The sequence below is a fragment of the Pristis pectinata genome, chromosome 10 (genome assembly GCF_009764475.1).
Source record: "Pristis pectinata isolate sPriPec2 chromosome 10, sPriPec2.1.pri, whole genome shotgun sequence".
NCBI lineage: Eukaryota > Metazoa > Chordata > Chondrichthyes > Rhinopristiformes > Pristidae > Pristis > Pristis pectinata.
The window spans coordinates 75,477,205-75,499,162 of record NC_067414.1 but is presented as its reverse complement, the minus strand read 5'-3'; the positions used below and the strand labels follow the sequence as shown (position 1 = coordinate 75,499,162).

The 21,958-nt window shown below is 40.3% G+C and overlaps 1 protein-coding gene and 1 non-coding gene across 2 annotated transcripts in view; both read left to right on the top strand.

The window, feature by feature from the left end:
* allc (allantoicase) overlaps positions 1-10,728 on the top strand; it is a 40,996-nt gene extending 30,268 nt beyond the window's left edge. Inside the window, exons 7-11 of the mRNA XM_052024900.1 lie at positions 974-1,129; positions 2,090-2,163; positions 2,294-2,402; positions 3,717-3,844; positions 9,003-10,728. Coding sequence (XP_051880860.1) covers positions 974-1,129; positions 2,090-2,163; positions 2,294-2,402; positions 3,717-3,844; positions 9,003-9,146 — 611 coding nt within the window. The 3' untranslated portion in view covers positions 9,147-10,728. The remainder of the gene's footprint in view (positions 1-973; positions 1,130-2,089; positions 2,164-2,293; positions 2,403-3,716; positions 3,845-9,002) is intronic.
* A 2,750-nt stretch (positions 10,729-13,478) lies between these two features.
* Positions 13,479-13,551, top strand: trnae-cuc (transfer RNA glutamic acid (anticodon CUC)). The gene has a single exon. It is a non-coding gene; the product is annotated as a tRNA-Glu (tRNA).
* Positions 13,552-21,958: the final 8,407 nt, after the last annotated feature.

Sequence of the window (21,958 nt, the reverse complement as noted above, 5' to 3'; positions counted from 1 at the left end):
CCTGCTGCTTCTTCATTGTCCTTGTCCACTCTGGGCATCAAGACAATTTTTTACCCTCTGAAAGCAAGACTTTCATAACCAGCCTTTAAAAGTGGGTAGGGGTGACTTTATAACCAGGTTTACCAAGATCCCGTTGCAATAGCTACTCGTATGAACAGCTTTAAAACTGCTTTATCTACTTTAATAGTCTCATCATCCTACAACTCCATTCTTACATCCAGACTCCCATGTTACTTGCTTGCAGAATTCTTATTTATTCTATCTGCTGTACAGATCAATTTTGGTACACAATGCCTGCCACAGGAAAGGCACCACTGGGGGCCAGTGGTTCCCCCACTATAAGTACCTTCTTCAGTTTAGGTGGAAGTCTGTGGAGCTTGTGGAAAGAAACACAGGCTCCATAGCTCTTGCTGCAGGAGATGGTGAGATTGAAATGATGAGCTCATTGGGTGCTGTCTGCTGCCAGGCCATCGACCAAACAGCTACATTGTCATCCTGACTTTCCCATGAAGCATGAAATAGCCACAACCATCTACCAGTTCTCTACCTCCTTAATCCCGAATTAGTATTGCTTATTTGCTCTTAGCTCCACAGCAGAAAGAAGATAGTGGTGAATGAACCAGGAGTTGCAGTTGCATGCTGTTGGCACTTCCCAAACAATTTAAGGCAGGCAAATGGCTGAACCCGGTGCAATCTAGTGAGCCAGGACATTAAGCAACAAACTGAGGTGAGAGACACCTCAGAATCTTGATCACTCTGAACATTAGGAAGCACTAACTTGACTCTTGGCATGCAACTTAGAAAAAATTGCTTGCAAGTAGCACAGCCTGTTTAGCCTTTCAGTAGATGCATGGTGTTAGGAAACATAGGTATGTCATGCAATGATTCTAATGATTCTAATATAATTCTAATATTCTTGTGATATATCTGACCAAACACCATGTGATACATGTACCTGGTTTTCTTTCTTTAGATGGAGGGATTGCACGGCTTAGGGTTTATGGCATAGGCCACAATGATTGGTCAGCAATTTCACAGAGGCAAACAATAGATTTGGCTGCAATGACCAATGGAGGTGTATGCGTGGGATTCAGCAATGCTCATTTTGGACACCCTAGTAACATTATAGGTAAAGTAGTTACAATACATTTCATTTCAAGGAATTTTATTGAAGGAGCTGGATGATGTACTTTGTGCAGTTTAATAAGATGTATATTTAAAGTTCTTGGATATATATTTCAAGTTCTTATTCATCTTAGAGGAATTTTTCATAATAGAATAACTTGAGTATCAAATCCCCAATGAGCCCAGTCCAACTTTACTTACATTATCATCAGCTTCATGTACATCAGTTGCTACACTTTGTATTGCCCAGAAGATTAAACATAATAAGGAGCAGCAGATGCAAATTTGGGGCTAAAGCCCTTAACATAGCAATCATGTCAGGCAAAGCAGAAACCTTACATTATACCCAGTTATATTATCAAAAGCAAGGTGCATGATTTTATTCAACTGATTGCTAGTAGAAGAATTAATACTATCAATGATAATAGTAATTAGTTCCACCATCAATGCACCCAATTCATTAAAACAACCAATATCCAGTGTCTATTATGTATAGATTTTAAAGTTACTTTTGTACAAATAGCTATTTCTTTATTGTTTTGATAATGAGATGGATATATCACAGAAATTATTGGTTAATAATGTGATTGATACAGATTAACAACAAAACTTATAAGATCATGTTACTTTACAGTTATTTTTCATGTACTATTTCCAAAGGCAAATAAAATAAGCTTTTAACAAAAAACTGCTGACATTGGAAATGCTGGAAATACTCAGCAGGTCAGGCAGCATCAATATAGGGAGAAAAAGAGTTAATATGTCAGGTTGATAATCATTCACAAGAACCCTTCTGATGAAAGATCATTGAACTCAAACATTAACTGTTTCTCTCTATACAGATGCTGCCTGACCTACTATTTTTTCAGCATATTTTGTTTTTGTTTTAAGTAATCCTTCCTCTATTTTATATTCTTTTTTTACCACTTTAATATTCCTAACATATTAAGACTTATATCTGAAGGCATTGGAAGATCCAAGGTTATGTCTGATGGATGGGAAACTGCCCGGAGACTGGACAGACCAGCAATATTAAAGGTAGGAAACCAACAGTTTGTCTATTAATGGCCCATTTAGCAGCCCATGCCATTTTATGCACACGCTTTCCAACCTGTGGTTTCTAAGTATGATATTGATTGATCTTGATTCTTTGTATTTTGTTTTCCAGGCCGATGACCAGGGTATTTTACAGGTACCTGGTTGTGAATGGGCTGTTTTTAAGCTTGGACATCCTGGCTTAATAACACATATTGAGATTGACACAAGCCATTTCAAAGGTATAAGAGAGAACAAAAAATAAAATCCAGGAAAAAGCAGAAAATGTGTTATGCTATTTTATCCCATGAATATCTTGAAGGTCATTTCATGCCTACTTAAGTTGCATAATATTCCCTGACTAACACATTTCTTTAAACCTTAATACCTGCTTTACTGTTCAAGAAACTTTATATGATCATGTACTCTCATTTCCAGGAAACCAACTTCCAGTATGACTAAAGGTAGAATGAGCTTACATTTATTGAACATCTGCCATGATCTCAGAATGTCTCAAAGCAGTTTCCTGCTAATAAAATAATTTTGAATTGAAATTCTTGTGATGTAGGAAACTTGGCAACTACTTGATGACAAGAAATTCCCCAAATCAGAAAACAACACATTTGAGACACAGATCAGTCATGAACCAGGTGAATGGCAGACTAGGTTCAGGGGGCTTCATGTACAAGTCCTACTCTGATCTACCTGAGTAATCTGTGTTAACCTTGTTGATTGAAGGATAGATGGTGGTCAGGACACTGTGAGGATCCCGTTTTCACTTCCTGAAAATGTCATAGAATCTTTTAAATTGACCCAAAAGAGTATAGATATGACCTCATTTTAACATCACATCCAGGCACATCCTCAGACCTGCACAGGGAGCACTCAGTCTGGATATTTGCTCAAGTTTCCAGAATAGAATTTGAACCCCTGAGATGAAGGCATCTGAAATATAAGGAGAAGTAAGAAGGACTGGGCTTATTTCTCCTTAGAAAAGGAAGTCTCCAGGGAGAAGTTAATCATGTTTTCAATATTTTTAAAAGGAATAATTAGATTAAACTGTGATGAACTTTAAATTATCACAAATCTGGGTTCACAGGCTGATGTTTAGAATTAGGTTGTGGGAGGTTGGATGGCTGATTGCAAGGAGTTAGGCAAATTGTGACAGGTTAAGTTAGGAGTGGGAATAAACACTCCGGCTCATCCTAGTTCACAAGCTCTTCTGGTTCCAGAGTTCCCACCTGATTTTACCTTCTAGGTCTCTGGAACCCCAGGAAGCCCAGACCTCAATTGCCAAGTCCACGAAGCAGGCTTCTGAATGGACCACTCCCCTGATGACCAATTCACCTTGGTTAGAGTTGCATTTGCAATGGTTTTAGAGCCAGGTATTATAATCCGAGAGAGGAATTTATTCATCCTGCTCCTCACCCTCCCCTGTACACCTGGGGTTCAAGTTTACTTCAATATGCCTCAACAGCTAGTCTTAGATGAGCAGGATTATTTTATTAGATGAAAATATGAGCAACGTAGTTAAGCAACAAGCTTTCTGTCACCAGGTAACTTCCCAGATAGTTGCCTAATTGAAGGCTGTGACATCACTTCAGAGGAGGAGAGAGAAAGCATCGGTACAGAGTGGAAAAACTGTGCGAGCTTGAAGTGGAAAATACTGCTGCCAATTACTAAGGTATGTGAAGAGAAAACTTGAATTAGTCTGCTGCGGGATGATATGTGATTAAGACCATAAAGCCACAGGGGAACTCAAAATTAAAGCAGAATATTTCAGGGCTATTTGGAAGGAGCAGGGAATCAGTCTTAACCTTTCAAAGAACTGAGGCAGGCACAATAGGCTGAAAGGTCTCCATCTGTGGCTACATGAACAATGGGGCTGGAACACACTGATGACTGCATTTATTGAACACCTGCTCCTGTGCAGTTCATCTTGGAAATTAGGAACAAGCTGACAGTATGATGCAGGTGTATGCAAACATACAAACATATGAATTAGGAGCATAAGTAGGTCACCTGAACCCTCAGGTCTTCTCTCCCATTCAATTAGCATGTGTGGAGCCAGAGAATGTGGGTGAGATCCTAACTGAATACTTCTCATCTGAATTCACCAAGCTAGTGAGTTTGGGAGTGGCTTTGTGGATAATTTGGAGCAGGTTAGTATTAGGGAGGAGGTGTTAAATGTTATAAAATGCATAAAGGTTGATAAATCCCCAGGGCCACATGAGATAAATCCTAGGATGCTATGGGAAGTAAAGGAAGAGATAGCTGGGGTGCTGATGGAGACTATAGCATGTTTGTTAGCCACAGGTGAGGTGCCAGAAGCTTGGAAGAGAGCTAATGTCATTCCTCTAATTCAGAAGTGGCGTTGGGATAAGCCAGGTAACTACAGGGCCAGTGAGCCTTACATTTGAGGTAGAAAAATTAATGGAGAAAATCCTAAGGGATCAGATTTATGTGCACTTCAAGAAGCAGGAGTTGATCAGGGATAGTCTACATGGCTTTCTGAGGGGGAAATCCTACTTCACTAATTTGGTTGAGTTTTTTTTAAGGCTAATTGTATCATAAATTGGCTCAGTGATAGTAGGCGGAAGGAAGGTGGAAGGAAGCTTTACTGATTGAAAGTCTGTGACCAGCAACGTAGAGCAGGGATCAGTGCTGGGACCCCTGTTGTTTGTGATATATATTAATGACTTGGATCTAAATGTAAGAGGCATGACAAGGTAGGAGGAGGTACAGGAGCCTGAAGATGCAAACTCAGTGATTCAGGGAAGCTCCTTCCCCTTCACCATCAGGTTTCTGAACGATCCATGAACCCATGAGCACTATCTCATTATTCTTTTTTTTGAGGCATTATTTATTTATTTTTGTAATTTATAGATTTTTATGTCTTTGCACTGTACTGTTGCTGCAAAACAACAAATTTCATGTCATATGTCAGTGATAATAATAAATCTGATTCTGGAGTAAGTTTGTGGATGACACAAAGGTTGGCAGCATTGTGGGTAGCAAGGAAAGTTGTCTAATGCTAGAATTGGATATAGATCCAATGGAAAGTTGAGAGGAGCATTGGCAGATGGAACTTAATCCCAACAAGTGCGACATGATACATTTTGGGAAGTCAAATAGGGGTAGGACATATACAGGAAATGGTAGGACGATAAGGAATGTTGATGAACAGAGGGAGCTTGACATTCAAATCCATAATTCTCTGAAAGTGGCAACACTGGTCAAAGTCGAATTTATTGTCATATGCACAAGTGCTTGTATGCATAAGTGCAATGAAAAACTTCTATAGGGTGGTGAAGAAGGCATAAGGTGTGCTTGCCCTCATTGGTCATGGCACAGAATATAAAAGTTGGGACAGTATGATGTGACTTCATAAAACACTGGTGAGGCTGCACTTGGAGTATTGTGTTCAGTTCTGGTTGTCACACTGTTGGGAGGATGTGATTGTGCTGAAAATATACATCATAACATGGACATGCAGTGGAGATTCACCAGGATCTTGCCTGGATTGGAGGACTTCAGTTATGGGGAGAGATTGGATAGGCTGGGCTTGTTTTCCCTGGAATGAAGGAGGCTGAGGGGTGACCTGATAGAATTATAAAAAGTTGTAAGAGACAGTAGGATAGGCAATCATAATCTTTTCCCCATGGTATGGGAATCAAAAACAAGAAGGCATAGGATTAAAGTGAGAGGTAGGAGTTTTAAAGGAGATGTAATGGAAAAGTTTTTTTAAAGTGAGTGGTTGATATCTAGAACGTGCTGCTAGAGGAGGTGGTGGAGCCAGATACAATAAATATAGTTAGACAGACACTTCAATGGTTAAGGTGTAAAAGGAATACGACCTAGTGTTGGCAAATGGGATTAGTGTAGATTGTGAAAATGTTGGCATGTTTGCAGTGGACTGAAGGGCCTCTATCTGTTCTGTACAAATCTATGATTCTGCAACAGCATGGTTGATTTGTTTGTAACGTCAACTCCAGATCCCATCTATGCCTGGAAACTTTCACCCACTTGCTAATCAAGAATCTATCTACCTCTACCTTGTTCAAAGACTTTGTTTCACCTGCCCATTGTGGAAGAGTATTCCAAAGACTCACAACCCTTTGAGGGAAAGAAATTCTGTCTTAATGGATGATCCCTTAATTTAAACAATGATCACTAATTCTAGATTTGCCTACAACAAGATCTGACTGCTTCTCTGCCCCTGGATTTAACATTGAATCCAAGGTGTTTTGTAAGTTGCTGAACCAAGGAACTGGCTACACTTTGTGTATGGCCCCTTAACTTCGGGACTAGGCCCCCATCCATATGAATGGACGTGGTGATTTTAATTTTAAAAATGTTTAATGAACTACTTGATTATTTCTATTTTACTGTATATTTTTGTATATTGTGTTTTAAATGTTTACATTTTAAGAAAGTATTATTTTTTAAATCAAATGGCTGCACAGGTTGGTAGGGTTGTAAAGAAGGCATATGGCAGGCTTGCCTTCATTAGTTGAGGCACTGAGTTCAAGAATCGGGAAGTTATGTTGCAGCATTAAGAAACCCTTGTTAGGCTACATCTGGAGTATTGCATTCAATTCTGGTTACCTCATTATGGGAAGGATGTGGAGGCTTTGGAAATGGTGCAGAAGAGGTTTACCAGGATGCTGCCTGGATTAGAGAGCATATTGCTATAAGGAGAGGTTGGACAAACTTGGGTTATTTTGTCTGGAATGGTGGAAGCTGAGAGGAGATCTGATAGAGGCTTGTAAGATTATGGGGGCATAGATAGAGTGGACAGCCGGTATCTTTTTCCCAAGTTCGATATGTCTAATACTAGAGGGCATGCATTTAAGGTGAGTGGGGGTAAGTTCAAAGGAGATGTGTGGGCAAGTTTTTTTACACACAGATTGGTGGGTGCCTGGAATGCGCTGCCAGGGGTGGTAGTGGAGGCGAATACGATAGAGGTGTTTAAGAGGCTCTTAGATAGGTAAACAAATGTGCAGAAAATGGACGGATATGGACATTGTGTAGGCAGAAAGGATTAGTTCCGTTTGGCATTTAATTACTAGTTTAATTAGTTCAGTATAATATTGTGGGCTGAAGGACCTGTTCCTGTGCTGTACTGTTCTCTGTTCTGAATTTCTCTGCACTGAACATGAGCCACCAGGTGGGGCTTTGTCAAATGCCTTTCTAAAGTCCATATCGACAATGTCGACTGCCCTGCCTTCATCAATCCTCTTAGTTACCTCAGTATGAATTTTTTTGATGTCTCATTAATGGGTTCACTCTGAGATTCAAAGTTTGTTTACATTTTACAAAAGGAAGTAATTCTTTGATAGAAATTCTTCAGAATCATGTAAAGTTCTAATTGACTTACCAGTTAAGAATCCTGCACAGCAGCAGTAAATTATAGATTTATATAAGTACTGTAAAATAGCTCTCTCTCAGGAATAAGGATAGTTTTTTTCCAGTTGTTTGCTCTGTTTGGAGGTTGCTGCATGAGGCAACAATTTTAGGGCTTTCACAGATTTATGTCTTCCTCTTGGCTGTGAAGCTTATTTGGTTAGTTAAGATGGTTAGTGATTAGTTTTAAATAAGGAACAGGTTAATATTTAAATAAACATTCCTTCCTGTAATTGTGGATAGAGAGAGCTGGAAAAATGTAGATTTGCTTTGTTGGGGTCAACAATTGGGTTAGTTCTTTGTCAGTATGAATAAATGAGAATTTAATTCCTTTGTTAAAATATAATTGATAGCTGTTCAATTCACACGACTTTAGCACTTGTACCCTTTGGCTGTGCCCTTTCACTTTCCTTGAAGCTCAGAAATGCCAGGAATTGTTAAAGTCTGTCTTTGATTAACAGCTCCTTTACAGTGTCATGACTAGCTGCACAGACTGAGAAATTCTACAGTCCACAGGCCACTGTTCACTTTCTGAAGGTCTCAGTGCTTAGCTCCTAGTTTTGACCCAAATAACATCAGCTATAGTCAGTTAATTAGGGTTAAGGCTGCAATGTGGATTACTGCTGTTTTGAGTGGTAGGTCGCTGCTCCTGGACTTCCCCATGCATATCATTGCCGAAGAGAATGCTCTTTCATATATACTGTCATCTCTGAACTCAGTAGTGCTCAGCTTCTATTTCCTGAGTTTGCCTCTAACTGTTGATGAATCAATTTGCAGCCAGTCACCTATTTTAGCCTCTGTATATTGCCCTGTAGAGGAAGGTGTTTGATTGTCTGCCACAATCCATGCCTTTGAATGCCCTCTATTGATTAATTGGTACATTATGGTCCAATGCAAGATGAAAGGGGCAGCACAATGAACTTCCACATTGCGCCTGCTTGCCATTCATTCCCCAGCATCTCTGTCTGCCCTTTGTTGCTCACAATGTATTTTAATGTCTATTTCCTCATCTGCTGTTCCAAGATATTATAGTTTTTCTCTTTTAATTCTCCCTGAAATGTGACTCAACAACATTAATTCCCTTGGTGTGTTTATGTAAAACCTAAACATTGTTATGGAATTATTTCAATTAATGGGGCATTGTTTACAGTAAAATATTTTAACTACTCCTTTTGGTTTATTGGTGGAAATTTTGTGAAGGATAATGATTAAACTAAAAGATAATGAGAAAACACTGGGAAATAGGACTAAGTAGCGATTTCAATGATGTACTAATGAAGCAGCATGACCCTGTCAGAAAATACTGTCCACTTGCCCAGAGTGTCACTGTGAAAGAAATTTTCCCGTTCTTCCTCTCTTCCAAAAAGGTGTCCTAATCAGTTTCCCACAGAAATAATAACCCCTTCCCTTCATAATCCTTTCTCTTTCAATTTTAGCTGAAGCCACACCAGCAGCACTTCTTCTCCATCAAAATGACAGATGTTGCCACTCATGTGCGGCTGACGATTAAACCAGATGGTGGGATCAGTAGGATGCGGCTAGTGGGACACCCGTGTTCTCTGCCCTCGGTGAATCTGTGAAGTCCCTCCAAATGTTTGCAAATTCTTCTCTTAGTAACCACCTCAGCTTTGTTAAGACACCGAACTGTGATACTGTCAACTTATCCTCATTTCAGTGTGCCTTGTGTCATTGATGCTAAAAACTATTTGTCTCATAAATCGATCAGTGACATTTAGTCTTCACAGCAATGTGCTGTGGAGGTATTGCTGTTACATGAAGGCATTAACAGACCTGATCTTGTGATTTTAAACTTATGAATTATAGATCCAAATGCATAGCTTGGTGCCAACATCTGCTCTGCCTTGGCTGAATTACTTGTAGGGTTTTAAGTTTTTAATTGTAATTTTTGGTTCAGGTTTTTAAAGTGTTTGACAAAATGGTCTATTTTGGTTATTAAACACTTCAATGCATCAGCATTCAGTCTCTATAAAGCATAACAAAATTGAAATTGTTAATAACAACCAAGCATACACACTTAAAGTCACATCGACACCAAAATTTATCAGAGTCTACCAGGTCACCATTGGCCAAGGCATCTCACAAACAAATGGCCTTAATCAGCCGTCAAGATGAGCACTTTGAAAATCATATGCAGAACTCTGAAAGTAAGATCTATGAAAATGTAAATTCTGACACTTACTGCCAACATGGAACTTTATTGATGAAAATAGTTAAAAAAATTTCTAATTTCACAGTGTTTTGTTCTTGTTGGATAAAATCAAAAACACAAATGCTTCCTGATTACATTACAATGAGGGAACCTCCACCGAGTATTTTTATCAGGGGAGGTTCCCTCATTGAAATAAATTCAGGAGGCATTTATGCCACGTTGAAAACTTCCTGCATCAAGAGGGACAGGGAAAAGCAGCAGATATTTGGTGTTAAGTTGTCTGTAGTGGACCTGTTTGTAAATTGAATATTGGAAGGGAATATAGGCCATTTGTATAGAAATCAGGACCCCAAATGATCAGAAAACATGATGATGCTGGAGGAACTCAGCAGGCCAGACAGCATCTGTGGAGAAAAGCAGGTGGTCAACGTTTCAGGTCAGGACACTTCTTCAGGACCCTTCTTCATGGCTGCTTTTCTCCACAGATGCTGCCTAGCCTGCTGAGTTCCTCCAGCATCATTGTACTTTTCATCTAGATTCCAGCATCTGCAGCCCCTTGTTTCCCCAAATGATCAGAATTCCTGATTCTCACTTCAACTGCTGGATGTTGTTGTGTCTGGGTAACCCCTCCTCCATCCATGCAGGTATAGAGGGGGCGTCTGTGCACGATTGGCCCTCATCATGGAGGTGAAAGCCAGACACAGTATTATTCAAACCACAGGCCCCTCTCTCTCCACCTTTGTCTGATTTAGCCTAACATTGAACTGAGCGGTCAGAGGTTTTTGGAGATAATTTCTCACAACTGGGTAACATGATGAAACTCACTGCATTGTCTGTAAAATATACATTTGCCATGTTGAAGCATGCAAGTTACTGTCAGTGGTGTTACTATACATACAAGCAATGTGCCTGTAACAAATTCACCTGTTATTTTAAATGAGATGATGAAGCTAATGGCTCTATTAAACTATCAGAGAAAATAATGTTGGACAAGTGAGTTTGTGAAATAATAAACATTTCTAACCTACTTTTAGCTTATTTCTTCCATATAAAAGTATGTAACCTTAATTGGTGGCAGTCAGTAGTATAACCTTCTCTTCGTGATTTGGGTTATTTTCCTCTTCAGGTGTCAGCCCTATACCATTTTGGTGGAGAGGAGTCAAAATTGGAAAAAATAAGTAAAGTATCTGAATTCAAAGTCTGTTTATTTATTTTTAAACTTATCTTACTTTTAAAATATTTTATATATTATGTGGATGCCTTCTGTGTTAATGAATTTGGATAAAATAATCAAGGTAATGAGGAAACATGGGATAAATATTTTTATTCATTAGTCTCAGAAGGGGTGCTTTTTTAACCTGTACATTGAACTGGGACTTTGTCAGATAGGCATAAAAATCCCATGCCACTATTATGAAGAACGCAGAAGTATTCTCATCAAAGCTTATTTCTTAGCTAACACGTAAACAAGATGTTTGGTTCATTATCACATTGTTATTTGTGGGAGACTTTTGCACTTTCCACATTAGATCAGTGACTACACTTCGAAAGGATTTCACACTTAGAGGGGAGAAAGATATAGAGGGAAGTCATATCAAATTTACCTCTTCCATGGTGTAAAGCTCACCTAAGTCCGTGTCTGATTTATCTTAAAAAATAAAAACTGAAGGTAGAGTTCCACTGATTGTGTTTCAGGTTTACTGAAGAATTGGATGCGCTCTTTGTTTATGCTAAAAATATCAGGTTTGTCTCTAGGGTGGAAAAGAAACCTCGGAAGATATAGGCTCAGGAATTATTTATGGAGTGAGGGTGCGCTGTGCTAAATAATGCAGGAATTTTAATTTTTATTTTAGGGTTTGTTTATTCACTGGATGTGGACGTCACTGGCAAGTTGATCATATCTAAATGCCCTTGAACTAAGCAGCTCATTTCAGAGGTCAGTTAATGATGAACTATAATGCAATGGTTCTAGAGTCACATATAGCCCAGAGCTGGGAAAAGATGGCAGGATCCTATCCCTATAGGACATTAGTGAATTATACTGGTTTTTATGACAATCCAGCAGCTTCATCACCTCCGTTACTGATGCAGATTTTTAATTCCAGATTTCATTTAATCTTAATTAATCAATTAATTGAATTGAAATTTCCCAGCTGTTGTGATGGAACCTGCACGTTTGGATTCATACTTCTGGCCTCAAGGTTATCAGTTGAGTATCTTAACCACTACACTGTACTGTACTATATCCATCCAAGTGAAGTAAGATAGATTTTTATTTATGTTCCCCCAGAGTTAAATGGTGAGGAAGTGTGCAGAATTTTAATTATTCTCTTTGCTTTCAGAGGAGTCCAGATGGAATTTCCTTCCGGATTTCAGCAGCATTTTAACAAGAAAAGAAACATTGCTACTTTTAAACTTGCTGGTTGTCATGTTTCGAATGTACAGCAGGTGTGACAACCAGGTTAGTTGGGAGGATGCCATACTCTCTAAGAATGCTCATGTCCAGATCAGCGTGTCTTTCACATTCCTCACAACATGAAAAGAGGTTATTCAGCCCATTAAATCTATGCCCAGTCTCAGAACAATCCCATTAATCCCACTGCCCAATTAATTTCACTGCAAACTTTTATCTCTCACGTGCCCATCAACTCCACCCTGATTCTCCTATCATCTATCTATGCTGGGGTAATTTACAGTGGCCAATTTACTTCTCAACTTGCACATCTTTGGGACGTGGGAGGAAACCACAACACCCGGAAGAAACCCATACAGTCACTGGGAGAACATACAACAGGCAGCGCCATTGATCAGGACTGAACCCAGATTCTTAGAGTTTTGATGCAGCAGCACTACCCGCTGCACCACTCTACCATCCTTACTTTGGATATATGTCAACCAATAATTGGATGAAAACTGATTGTTTTATGTTTTTGGGAATTATATACCTACATTAGATCTGATAGGATTATGAAAATTCTCCTACTCAGTATATGGAAATAACCTTGAGCACAGTTTTTAAATGCAGACTTGCGAAACACAAGTACTGAATTAGCCTAACAAACATCCATTGTGGAAAATTGCTTTTGTGTTTACGTGATATTTTAGTATTCCTGTAAAGAGCAGAGAAACCAAAAGGAGCAATCAGGGAGATTTTGAAGCAATTGCTCATGCCTCACTAATCCCCTGAAATTCTTTGAGGAGGTAACTAAAATTAGAATGCAGTTAGCCGGTGGGTGTAATGTACCTGCACTTGCAGAAAACATTTCATCAGGTTCTCAAGCATAGACTATTAAAGAAGGTAGTGAACCTTGGATTTAACAGCACTTCAGCTTGCTGTGTCAAAGCTGACTGGGCAGTAGAAAACAGGTGATGAGTGAAATACTGCATATGCTCAAGATCAAAATAAAAAGAACTGAAATTGCTGCGGCCACACAGCAGATTAATCAGCATCTGTGGGAGACTGAGCACTTTGAAGTATCGAGGGCAGTGTTTTTTTTCACATAAGTGAAATGCCTATCTATCAATTTTAATTGATGGAAGCACATGCGGTTGCAAATTGGACATACTCCCAAATTCCTGATAGGCATCTTGGTATTAAGTATGCCACAATTTCCAAAAATACACTTTACTTATAAAATTTATAAATATATAACACAAGACCTTCTAATGCTATTGTTCACAATTCAGGACAGATCACTGTACTAATGTACAATGTTTCTATCACATATGCATGTCTTGTGGTTCCCTGGTGGTCTAGTGGTTAGGATTCGGCGCTCTCACTGCTGCGGCCTGGGGTTCGATTCCCAGTCAGGGAAAATGTCTTTTTTTGGGGCAGGCACGGTAGCATAATGCTTTACAGTGCCAGTGACCCGGGTTCAATACCCGCCGCTGTCTGTAAGGAGTTTGTATGTTCTCCCCATGTCTGCGTGGGTTTCCTCCGGGTGCTCTGGTTTCCTCCCACATTCCAAAGACATACGGGTTAGGAAGTTGTGGGATGCTAAGTTGGTGCTGGAAGTGTGGCGACACTTGCGGGCTGCCCCCCAGAATACTATGCAAAAAATACATTTCACTGTGTGTTTCGATGTACACGTGACTAATAAAGATCTTATGTCACCAATTTTTCCTCTATATAATTTCCATAGTCAAACACTCTGAGGTTTTTTTTGCACAGGTTCCAGCTCTTTGTTGTGTAATGGCAAGAGGGTCCTAAACTGTGGATTTTTCATGTAGAACTTAAGTGGCTGATACACCAACCCTCCCCATACAAGAGGTATGTTGAAGAAGTCTGCAGATAGTACAGAACCTGGCCTTATGGTTGCCAGGGGGACGAAGGATTTTGATTGCAAGAAGATATAAATAGTTGGTCAGTTGGGTAGAATAAAATGACAAATGAAATTTAATCAAGAGACATATGCGGTAATACATTTGGGGAGGTGCAACAAAATGCATTAAATAGGAGGATGTTGACAAGTGTGAAGGGATTTTAGAGTACGTGTCCATACGTCCTTAAAGGCAGCAGGACAGGTCGATAAGGTTGTTAAAAAGGCCTAGAGGATGCTCTCCTTTATTAGATGAGGCAAAGAATACAAATTTGAGAGCTATTGCTGGAAATGAATACAACAGCAGTTAGACCACAGCCTCAGCATCACATACAGTTCTGGTATAACATTACAAGAAAGATACGATTACACTGGAGAAGATCTAGAGAGATTTATGAAGATGTTACCAGGACTGAAAAATTATAGTAATGAGGAAAGATTTGATAAGCTAACATTTTGTTTTCTTTGGAACATAGCAGGTTGAGAGGAGACTTAATCGAGATGTATAAGATTTCAAGGGACCTAAATATAGTAAACAGGAAGGGTCTATTTCCCTGAGCAGAGGGGTCGAAAACCAGGGGACATATGTTTAAAGTGACTGGTGAAAGAATTAGAGGGAAATGAAAAACTTTTCACCTAAGGTATGTTAAGAGTCATTTCTTGAGAGTGTGATGGTGACAGAAACCCTCATCACATTTACACAGTGCAGGGACATATATTTGAAAAGCTGTGAGCTGCGGGGCTCCAGACCAAGAGCTGGAAGCTGGAATTAAGTTGAGTAACTCTTTTTCAAGCAGCACAGATATGATGGGCTGAATGCCCTCCTGTGATTCTACGATTCTACGTAGCCCGTGACCTTGGACTGCACCAGTCTGCAACATTCGATAATGGGCAGCACTGTGCACTGGGAGACCAGCGGACCAAAGAGCGCCTTTCACCAAATTGATAATCTTTCAGCAGCAGTTGCTGTTTGTCTCATTGTGTGTTGCTAGGAATAGCCCTTGGAATGGCGAGTTCTGTGTTACACATCTGTTTGGGATGGACCTCAAAAAAGATCATGACGTGCCTTTCCACATCTTTCAGGCAAATGGACATTTTGCTAGTCGATGGGTAATGGTCTCATCCCCATCTCAGTAGCCTCAGTGACAATATGTGGTGAGATTGAGACTCAGACTGTTCATGAAGGAACAAGGTGTTGGTGCTTGGTTAAAAGTTATAGTGATAAGGCATTCACCTATTGACTTTCAAAGCCTGCTTAGAGAACCATCTGACAGGATCAACCATCTCCTATCCTGTAGGACATTGAGACTATTCTGTGCAGCCCACTGCTTCATTAATTTGTGGTCAAAGGTGTTTTTCAGCAAAAATGTTTCCACAAAGGACAGATGGTACAGTACGGTCCAGCTGAATTGAATGATCCATAACAACATGCCAGACCCATCCTTCACAACATATTCTTTGTTAGATAGAATCTCAGCATGTCTTGGCACTCGGTGTGTGCTTATCCAGGGTCTATTCACAGCTTGATAAAGCCACGCACAAAGGTAGCTGTCTGGATAAGGGCCACACTGGGAACACAATTCTCCCCTTTCTCTGGAGATGTGGATATCATGTCTCTGTGGACACAATCCATTTTTAGTCTCCAGGGGATCTGATGAATGTCACAGCATGGGTACAAGGAGTGAGCTCACCTGAAACATCAAAAGCACCTTGCTTCCAATGACCAGGTTGTTTCCTGCAATTGAGATAATTTTGCTTCCACCTTCCTACATTGCTCTTTGTGGAATTTCTCATCAACTTTCCATATTTTCTCTTTAAGTTAATTTAATTTTTTAACCACTTCTCCCTTAGTACTTCTTTTATTGGACTCTGTCTTTACCTCTCGCCGCCTTCGTGAAGCAGCCAGTATAATCAAAGACCCCACCCACCCGGGTCATTTTCTCTCCTCTTCCATCAGGTAGAAGATATAGGAGCCTGTGGGCACGTGCCACCAGGCTCAAAGGCAGCTTCTATCCTGCTGTGATAAGACTATTGAAGTTCCCTTATAATGATGAGATAGACTCTGACCTCACAATCTACCTTGTTGTGACCTTGCACCGTATTGTCTACCTGCACTGCATTTCCTCTGTAGCTGTGACACTTTAATCTGTACTGTTATTGTTTTTACCTGTACTATCTCAATGCACTCTGTACTAACTCAATGTAACTGCACTGTGTAATGAATTGACTGCACAATCGGTATGCAAGACAAGTTTTTCACTGTACCTCAGTACAAGTGACAATAATAAACCAATACCAATGCACGATAATCTGATTTAAATTCTTACTAGAAACTAAATCAAGGACATTGATCAGTATGTCATTGATTCTTGGCGTCATCACTTGATGGTGAGCTTCAGTCCTATTGCATTCCGTGAGCCTGAAAAGCATGCAGTGCACATTTGCCCATTGTTTTCCACACTGGGATATGTAAGTGGTAGGAACAGAACCTGTATTCAGTAAGCTAGTGGCATGCTCTTAGACATCAAAGTGAAATATTCAGTCTGACAAATGCTGTATAAAATGACAACACATAAAACAAAGTAGCATAAAGAGACAACGGGGACAAAAAAGTAATTAATTACAGATGCTGAGTTTCTTAATGGGGCTGAATGCATGATTGGACATGGTATGAATAATGGAGACATATATGAAAAATTAATATCTATGCACAAGGATACAATGACACTAGCAGATTCAATTCAATCTCCATTATAAACCTACTCAAGACTGGTGGGGGAGCCGGTAAAATTTAGTTGACATGTGAGTGTAGTAAACTCCCAGCAGGTTAGAACCCGCATTTCATTATCATCTGAGCTCCAGACAGACAGGTTTGGCAGAGCCATTTGTACAAATCTGACAACTGCACTGGAGGTCTGAGTACTTGTCTGGATCAGCTGGAATTCATTGCTTTATTTTGGATACAGTCTGCTGAACAGTGGAATCAATAGATGGACTACTGTTAGCAGGTCTGCTGTGAAATTTGCACTGACACAGTAACAGATCACGAAACAACATTGCAAGCTGCTTGTGTTTCTTCTGTGAAAGCTGAAGCTTGCAAGGATTTTATTGCAACATGCCTGCCATGCCATGAAAAGTTAAAATTCAAATTCAATAAAGTTTAATTTTGTTGTTCTTATAAATTTACAGTCAAAAATTAATTTTAGTGATTCTCCTGGGATGCTAGTTTTAGCAGCTCCTGGACTTTGGTTTGAACTCCTCGATGTAAGACCGATGCAGTGACAATGCAAACATTCCACTAATGCCAATTTAAGGCTTGCTTTAAACTGTTGGAACAGATTAACCCCACAGTTTCAGGTTCTGATGAGAAGTCATTGATCTGAAACTTCAGCTCTGTTTCTCTCTCCTCAGACACTGCTTGATATGCTGTGAACCCCATCTTTTCCTGTTTATATGTCAGACCTCCAGCAACTGCAATGTTCAGAATCAGAATCAGGTTTATTATCACTAACATATGTCGTGACATTTGTTGTTTTGCAGTAGCAGTACAGTGCAAGACATAAAGACATAAAAATTACTGTAAGTTACAAAAATAAGTAAATAATGCCAAAGAGGAATAACGAGGTAGTGTTCATGGGTTCATGGACCATACAGATATCTGATGGCGGAGGGGAAGAAGCTGTTTCTGAAAAGTTGAGTGTGGGCCTTCAGGCTCCTCCCCAATGGTAGTAACGTGAAGAGGGCATGTCCTGGGTGGTGAGGGTCCTTAATGATGGATACCGCCCTCTTGAGGCACTGCCTCTTGAAGATGTCCTTGTTGGTGGGGAGGGTTGTTCCCATGATGGAGTCCACAACCCTCTGCAGCCTCTTTCAATCCTGTGTATTGGAGACTCCATACCAGGCTGTGATTCAACCAATCAGAATGCTCTCCACTGCACATATGTAGAAATTTACAAGCGTCTTTGGTCACATATCAGATCTCCTCAAACTCCTAACGAAGTAGAGCCACCGGCGTGCCTTCTCTGTGATTGCATCAATGTGTTGGGCCCAGGAACTTGAAGCTGCTCACCCTTTCCACCACTGACCCCTCAATGAGGACTGGTGTGTGTTCTCCCAACTTCCCCTTCCTGAAGTCCACAATCAATTCCTAGGTCTTGCTGACATTGAGTGCGAGTTTGCTGTTGTGACACCACTCAACCGGCTGATGTATCTCACTCCTGTACGCCGCCTCATCACCATCTAAGATTCTGCCAACAACAGTGGTGCCATCAGTGAATTTATAGGTGGTGGTTTGCTCTTTATTAACTATGGATTTGATCATGCAGTGATGTTGATTCATAGCTGTCAATTATTTGACAATTTCTGAGTTAGAGTAGTCTTGTTATTCAATAATTGTGGATGGTGATCATTGACTTTCAATTAGATCATCAGTGAAGCAATGGGAAGGGTTTCAGTGGAAAAACACAATGGTAGAAATTCTGCGGTCTACTTTGAGGTGGCAGCGGTATGGCATAATGAGCTTTCTGTCCACTGATTTGCCTTGAGGCTAAACCTTGCTCCTAATCTTTTGCTCACCTATAGTGATACAACATTTGGTTGATACACGAAAGGGAAAAACCTCTGGACGGGGAGGGTCATGGGGGTATTCTACTCGTTTGAAAAAAACTGACCCCTGTATTGGGCCAAAACAAACTGAATAGCAGATGGAGGGACAATTTTGTCAAGGTAATTCATTAATTGCTCCTCATTTCAACTTACAGGGGGTCCTTTATTTGCAATGAAAGGGTGGTACATCTGCTTTTGGGAGATGCAAATCCCATGATACTTACTGGTCACTTTCAGTAGAATTTCTATGAGAGCTGGGGATTGACCTCCAATTGCTCTTCAAACTTAATTCTTCGTGTGACAGAAGTATACCAAGGAAGTCCACTATGGTATAATTAGTCATGGAGTTACAGGGCACAGAAACAGGCCCTTTAGCCCAATAGGTCTGCAGTGGCCATTAAGCACCCATTTATACTATTCCTATACTAATTACATTCTTTTATTTTCCCCAACGTTCATCAACTCCTCCACAATTCTACCATCCACGTGCACTAGAGGCAATTTACAGTAGCCAATCAACCTGCAACTCAGGCTTTGGGATGTGGGAGGGAATCAAATCACCCGGAGGAAACCCATGTGGTCACAGGAAGAACATACAAACTCCACACAGAATCATCCGAGGTCATAATTGAATCTGGGTCACTGGAGCTTTTGGCAGCAGTTCTATTAGGTGCACCACTGTGTTTCCCCTAATTGTGGGACAACATTAAAAATTAGAAACCCAGGGGATTTGAGTTCCACTCTGGATTGCTGTCCTCTCTACTGGAATCATTCTGTAATTCTGTCCTAGAATGTAGCACTTGTAAGTCACCTTGCCCCAGCAGCATTACTTTTTTCTGTCAATTAGATGGAATTGGTTAAATATGAAGAGAAAATTAAAAGAATGGGAAAGGAAGGCACTTTATGAGTTGAATTGGTCATGGTCCACTGTGTGGGATTGTGGAGAAGTTGCAGAAAGGGAGTTAAATCTCTTTCACTATTGCTGACTCTTTCACTAACTCATTTCCTCCTCTGTCCCAAAAATGTATGCAAACAATCTCCTCGACTGATTCCTCAAGTGGCTAATGTTCTAAAAGTGAATAGTATTGAATAGACAGTTCTGAGAAAATAACGTGCATAGGTGTTACCTCATTCACAAACGACAGTGAAATAAGATGAGTAACAGTTCACATCTAAAATATCCATCTGACCCCAGCCCGCAGAGAGCAGAGAATAGCCCTCAGCCACAGTGTTGCTGGTTGAACATTAAAGGAAATTAAATTTACAAGCTTCTCTGTAGAATTTAAATTTTAAATCTCCTACTGCACTAGCACAGTAATTCTGTGCCAAGGGCAAACATGCATGGTGAGAATTGGCCCTTGTTTTGGGAGTTATGTTTTGGGCAGACAATGGGAACAAAAGGGACCAGGCTTTACATGCAACGTTTGTGAACCCGATTTGTGCTTGTGATATTGGTTAACGTGACTTTTGAGGTATCATTGCTTGCTAACTACAGCATGCACAGGGTATGGGTCCCTCGGGTCATCAAGGACGTTTTGTGCCGAGCTGCTACCAGTGAAAGGTTTAAGTTTCTGCGGTTGAACTTGCTGTCCTGTGGAGCTATGTGGGCCAGTAATGGTCCTACTGGTCCCAGCAGCACCACGGGCAGTCTGTGATTACCCCAAATTCTGGTCACCTCCTCTCTCCCACTCCCTACCTTATTTTAGATATCAACAATCTGCAAAAGGAGGGGAGCGGGGTGGGGTTGGCTCAAATTGGAAACCTGCTGTGAACCAAAGGGCTGCCTCTGGGTAAGTGCCCAGATCATGCCAGAAATATACTGATGAGGCTTAAAACTGGCTAGGTCTTCCATTTCCAATTTTTGGTGCTCGGAAACAGGCAAAAGCCAATTTCCCAGCCATGCTGTTCCAAATGACAAGTTGCTGCTCACAGATCATTCCAATGTTGGGAGCCAGACCTAAATATCACATTCGACTCTTCAGTTGAAACATTTTCTTTGGAAGTTTATCTTCCAATCATCCTTACTAATGTATTAGATCCTCTCCCAGCTGCAGACAGCATGCACATTTTGCATTGGCTAAAGAATCAGAGTCAGGATCAGGTTTATTATCACTAGCTTATATGTCGTGAAATTTGTTGTTTTTTGGCAACAGTACAGTGCAAAGACATAAAATTACTATCAATTACAAAATAAATAAATAGTGCAAAAAAAAGGAATAATGAAGTCATATTCATGGGTTTATGGACTGTTCAGAAATCTGATGGTGGAGGGGAAGAAGCTGTTCCTAAATCACTGAGTGCGGGTCTTCGGATTCCTGTACCTTGTCCCTGATGGTAATAGCGAGAAGAGGGCATGTCCCAGATGGTATGGGTTCTTAGTGATGGATGCTCCCTTCTTGAGGCTCTGCCTCCTGAAGATGTCCTCCATAGTGGGGAGGGTTGTGTCTGTGATGGAGCTGGCTGAGTCTACAACCCTCTGCAGCTTGCAATCCTTTGTATTGGAGCCTCCATACCAGGTTGTGATGCAACCAGTTAGAATGCTCTCCACCGTACATCTATAGAAATTTGCAAGAGTCTTTGGTGACATCAAATCTTCTGAAACTCCTAAAAAGGTAGAGCTGCTGATGTACCTTCTTTGTGATTGCATCAATGTGTTGGGCCCAGGATAGATCCTCCGAGATGTTGACATGCAGGAACTTGAAGCTGCTCACCCTTTCCACCACTGACCCCTCAATGAGGACTGTAATCTAACAAAAATCTAATAATCTAATAAAGTTGTAATCTAATAAAGAAGATCAGCTTTAAAAGAAATGTAAAAACTATTATGAGATTATGATGTTGAAATGGACGTACTAGGTATCATTTTGGGATTCATGGTCATGTTTTAACCCTTGAACCAGAGATGTGGCTCCAGATTAGTGATTTGATTGGTGCATAGTTGGAGGTGGTGTTTCTCAGAAATAAATGTGCCCTCTCAGATCTACAGAAGAGAACACTGGCACTGTTTGAAGAACGGAGGAATTGTCCTGGTGTCTAAGGCCAGTATCTATTCTCCCAATTACTATGACTAAAGAGAGATCAGCATTTATCTCACTGTTTTTTGTACAGACCTTACTCATCATAAGATTTCTGTTGCATTTGCCTACATTCCAACCACAAGTACATTTCAAATGTCCTGCAACATGCAAACATCAGGAAAGTTGTGATATAATGCAAATTTACATTGTAGACCATTAAATTATAAATTATGCAAGAAAGCTTTGTGGAAATGATCACAGAGTAACCTGATAGCTTTGAT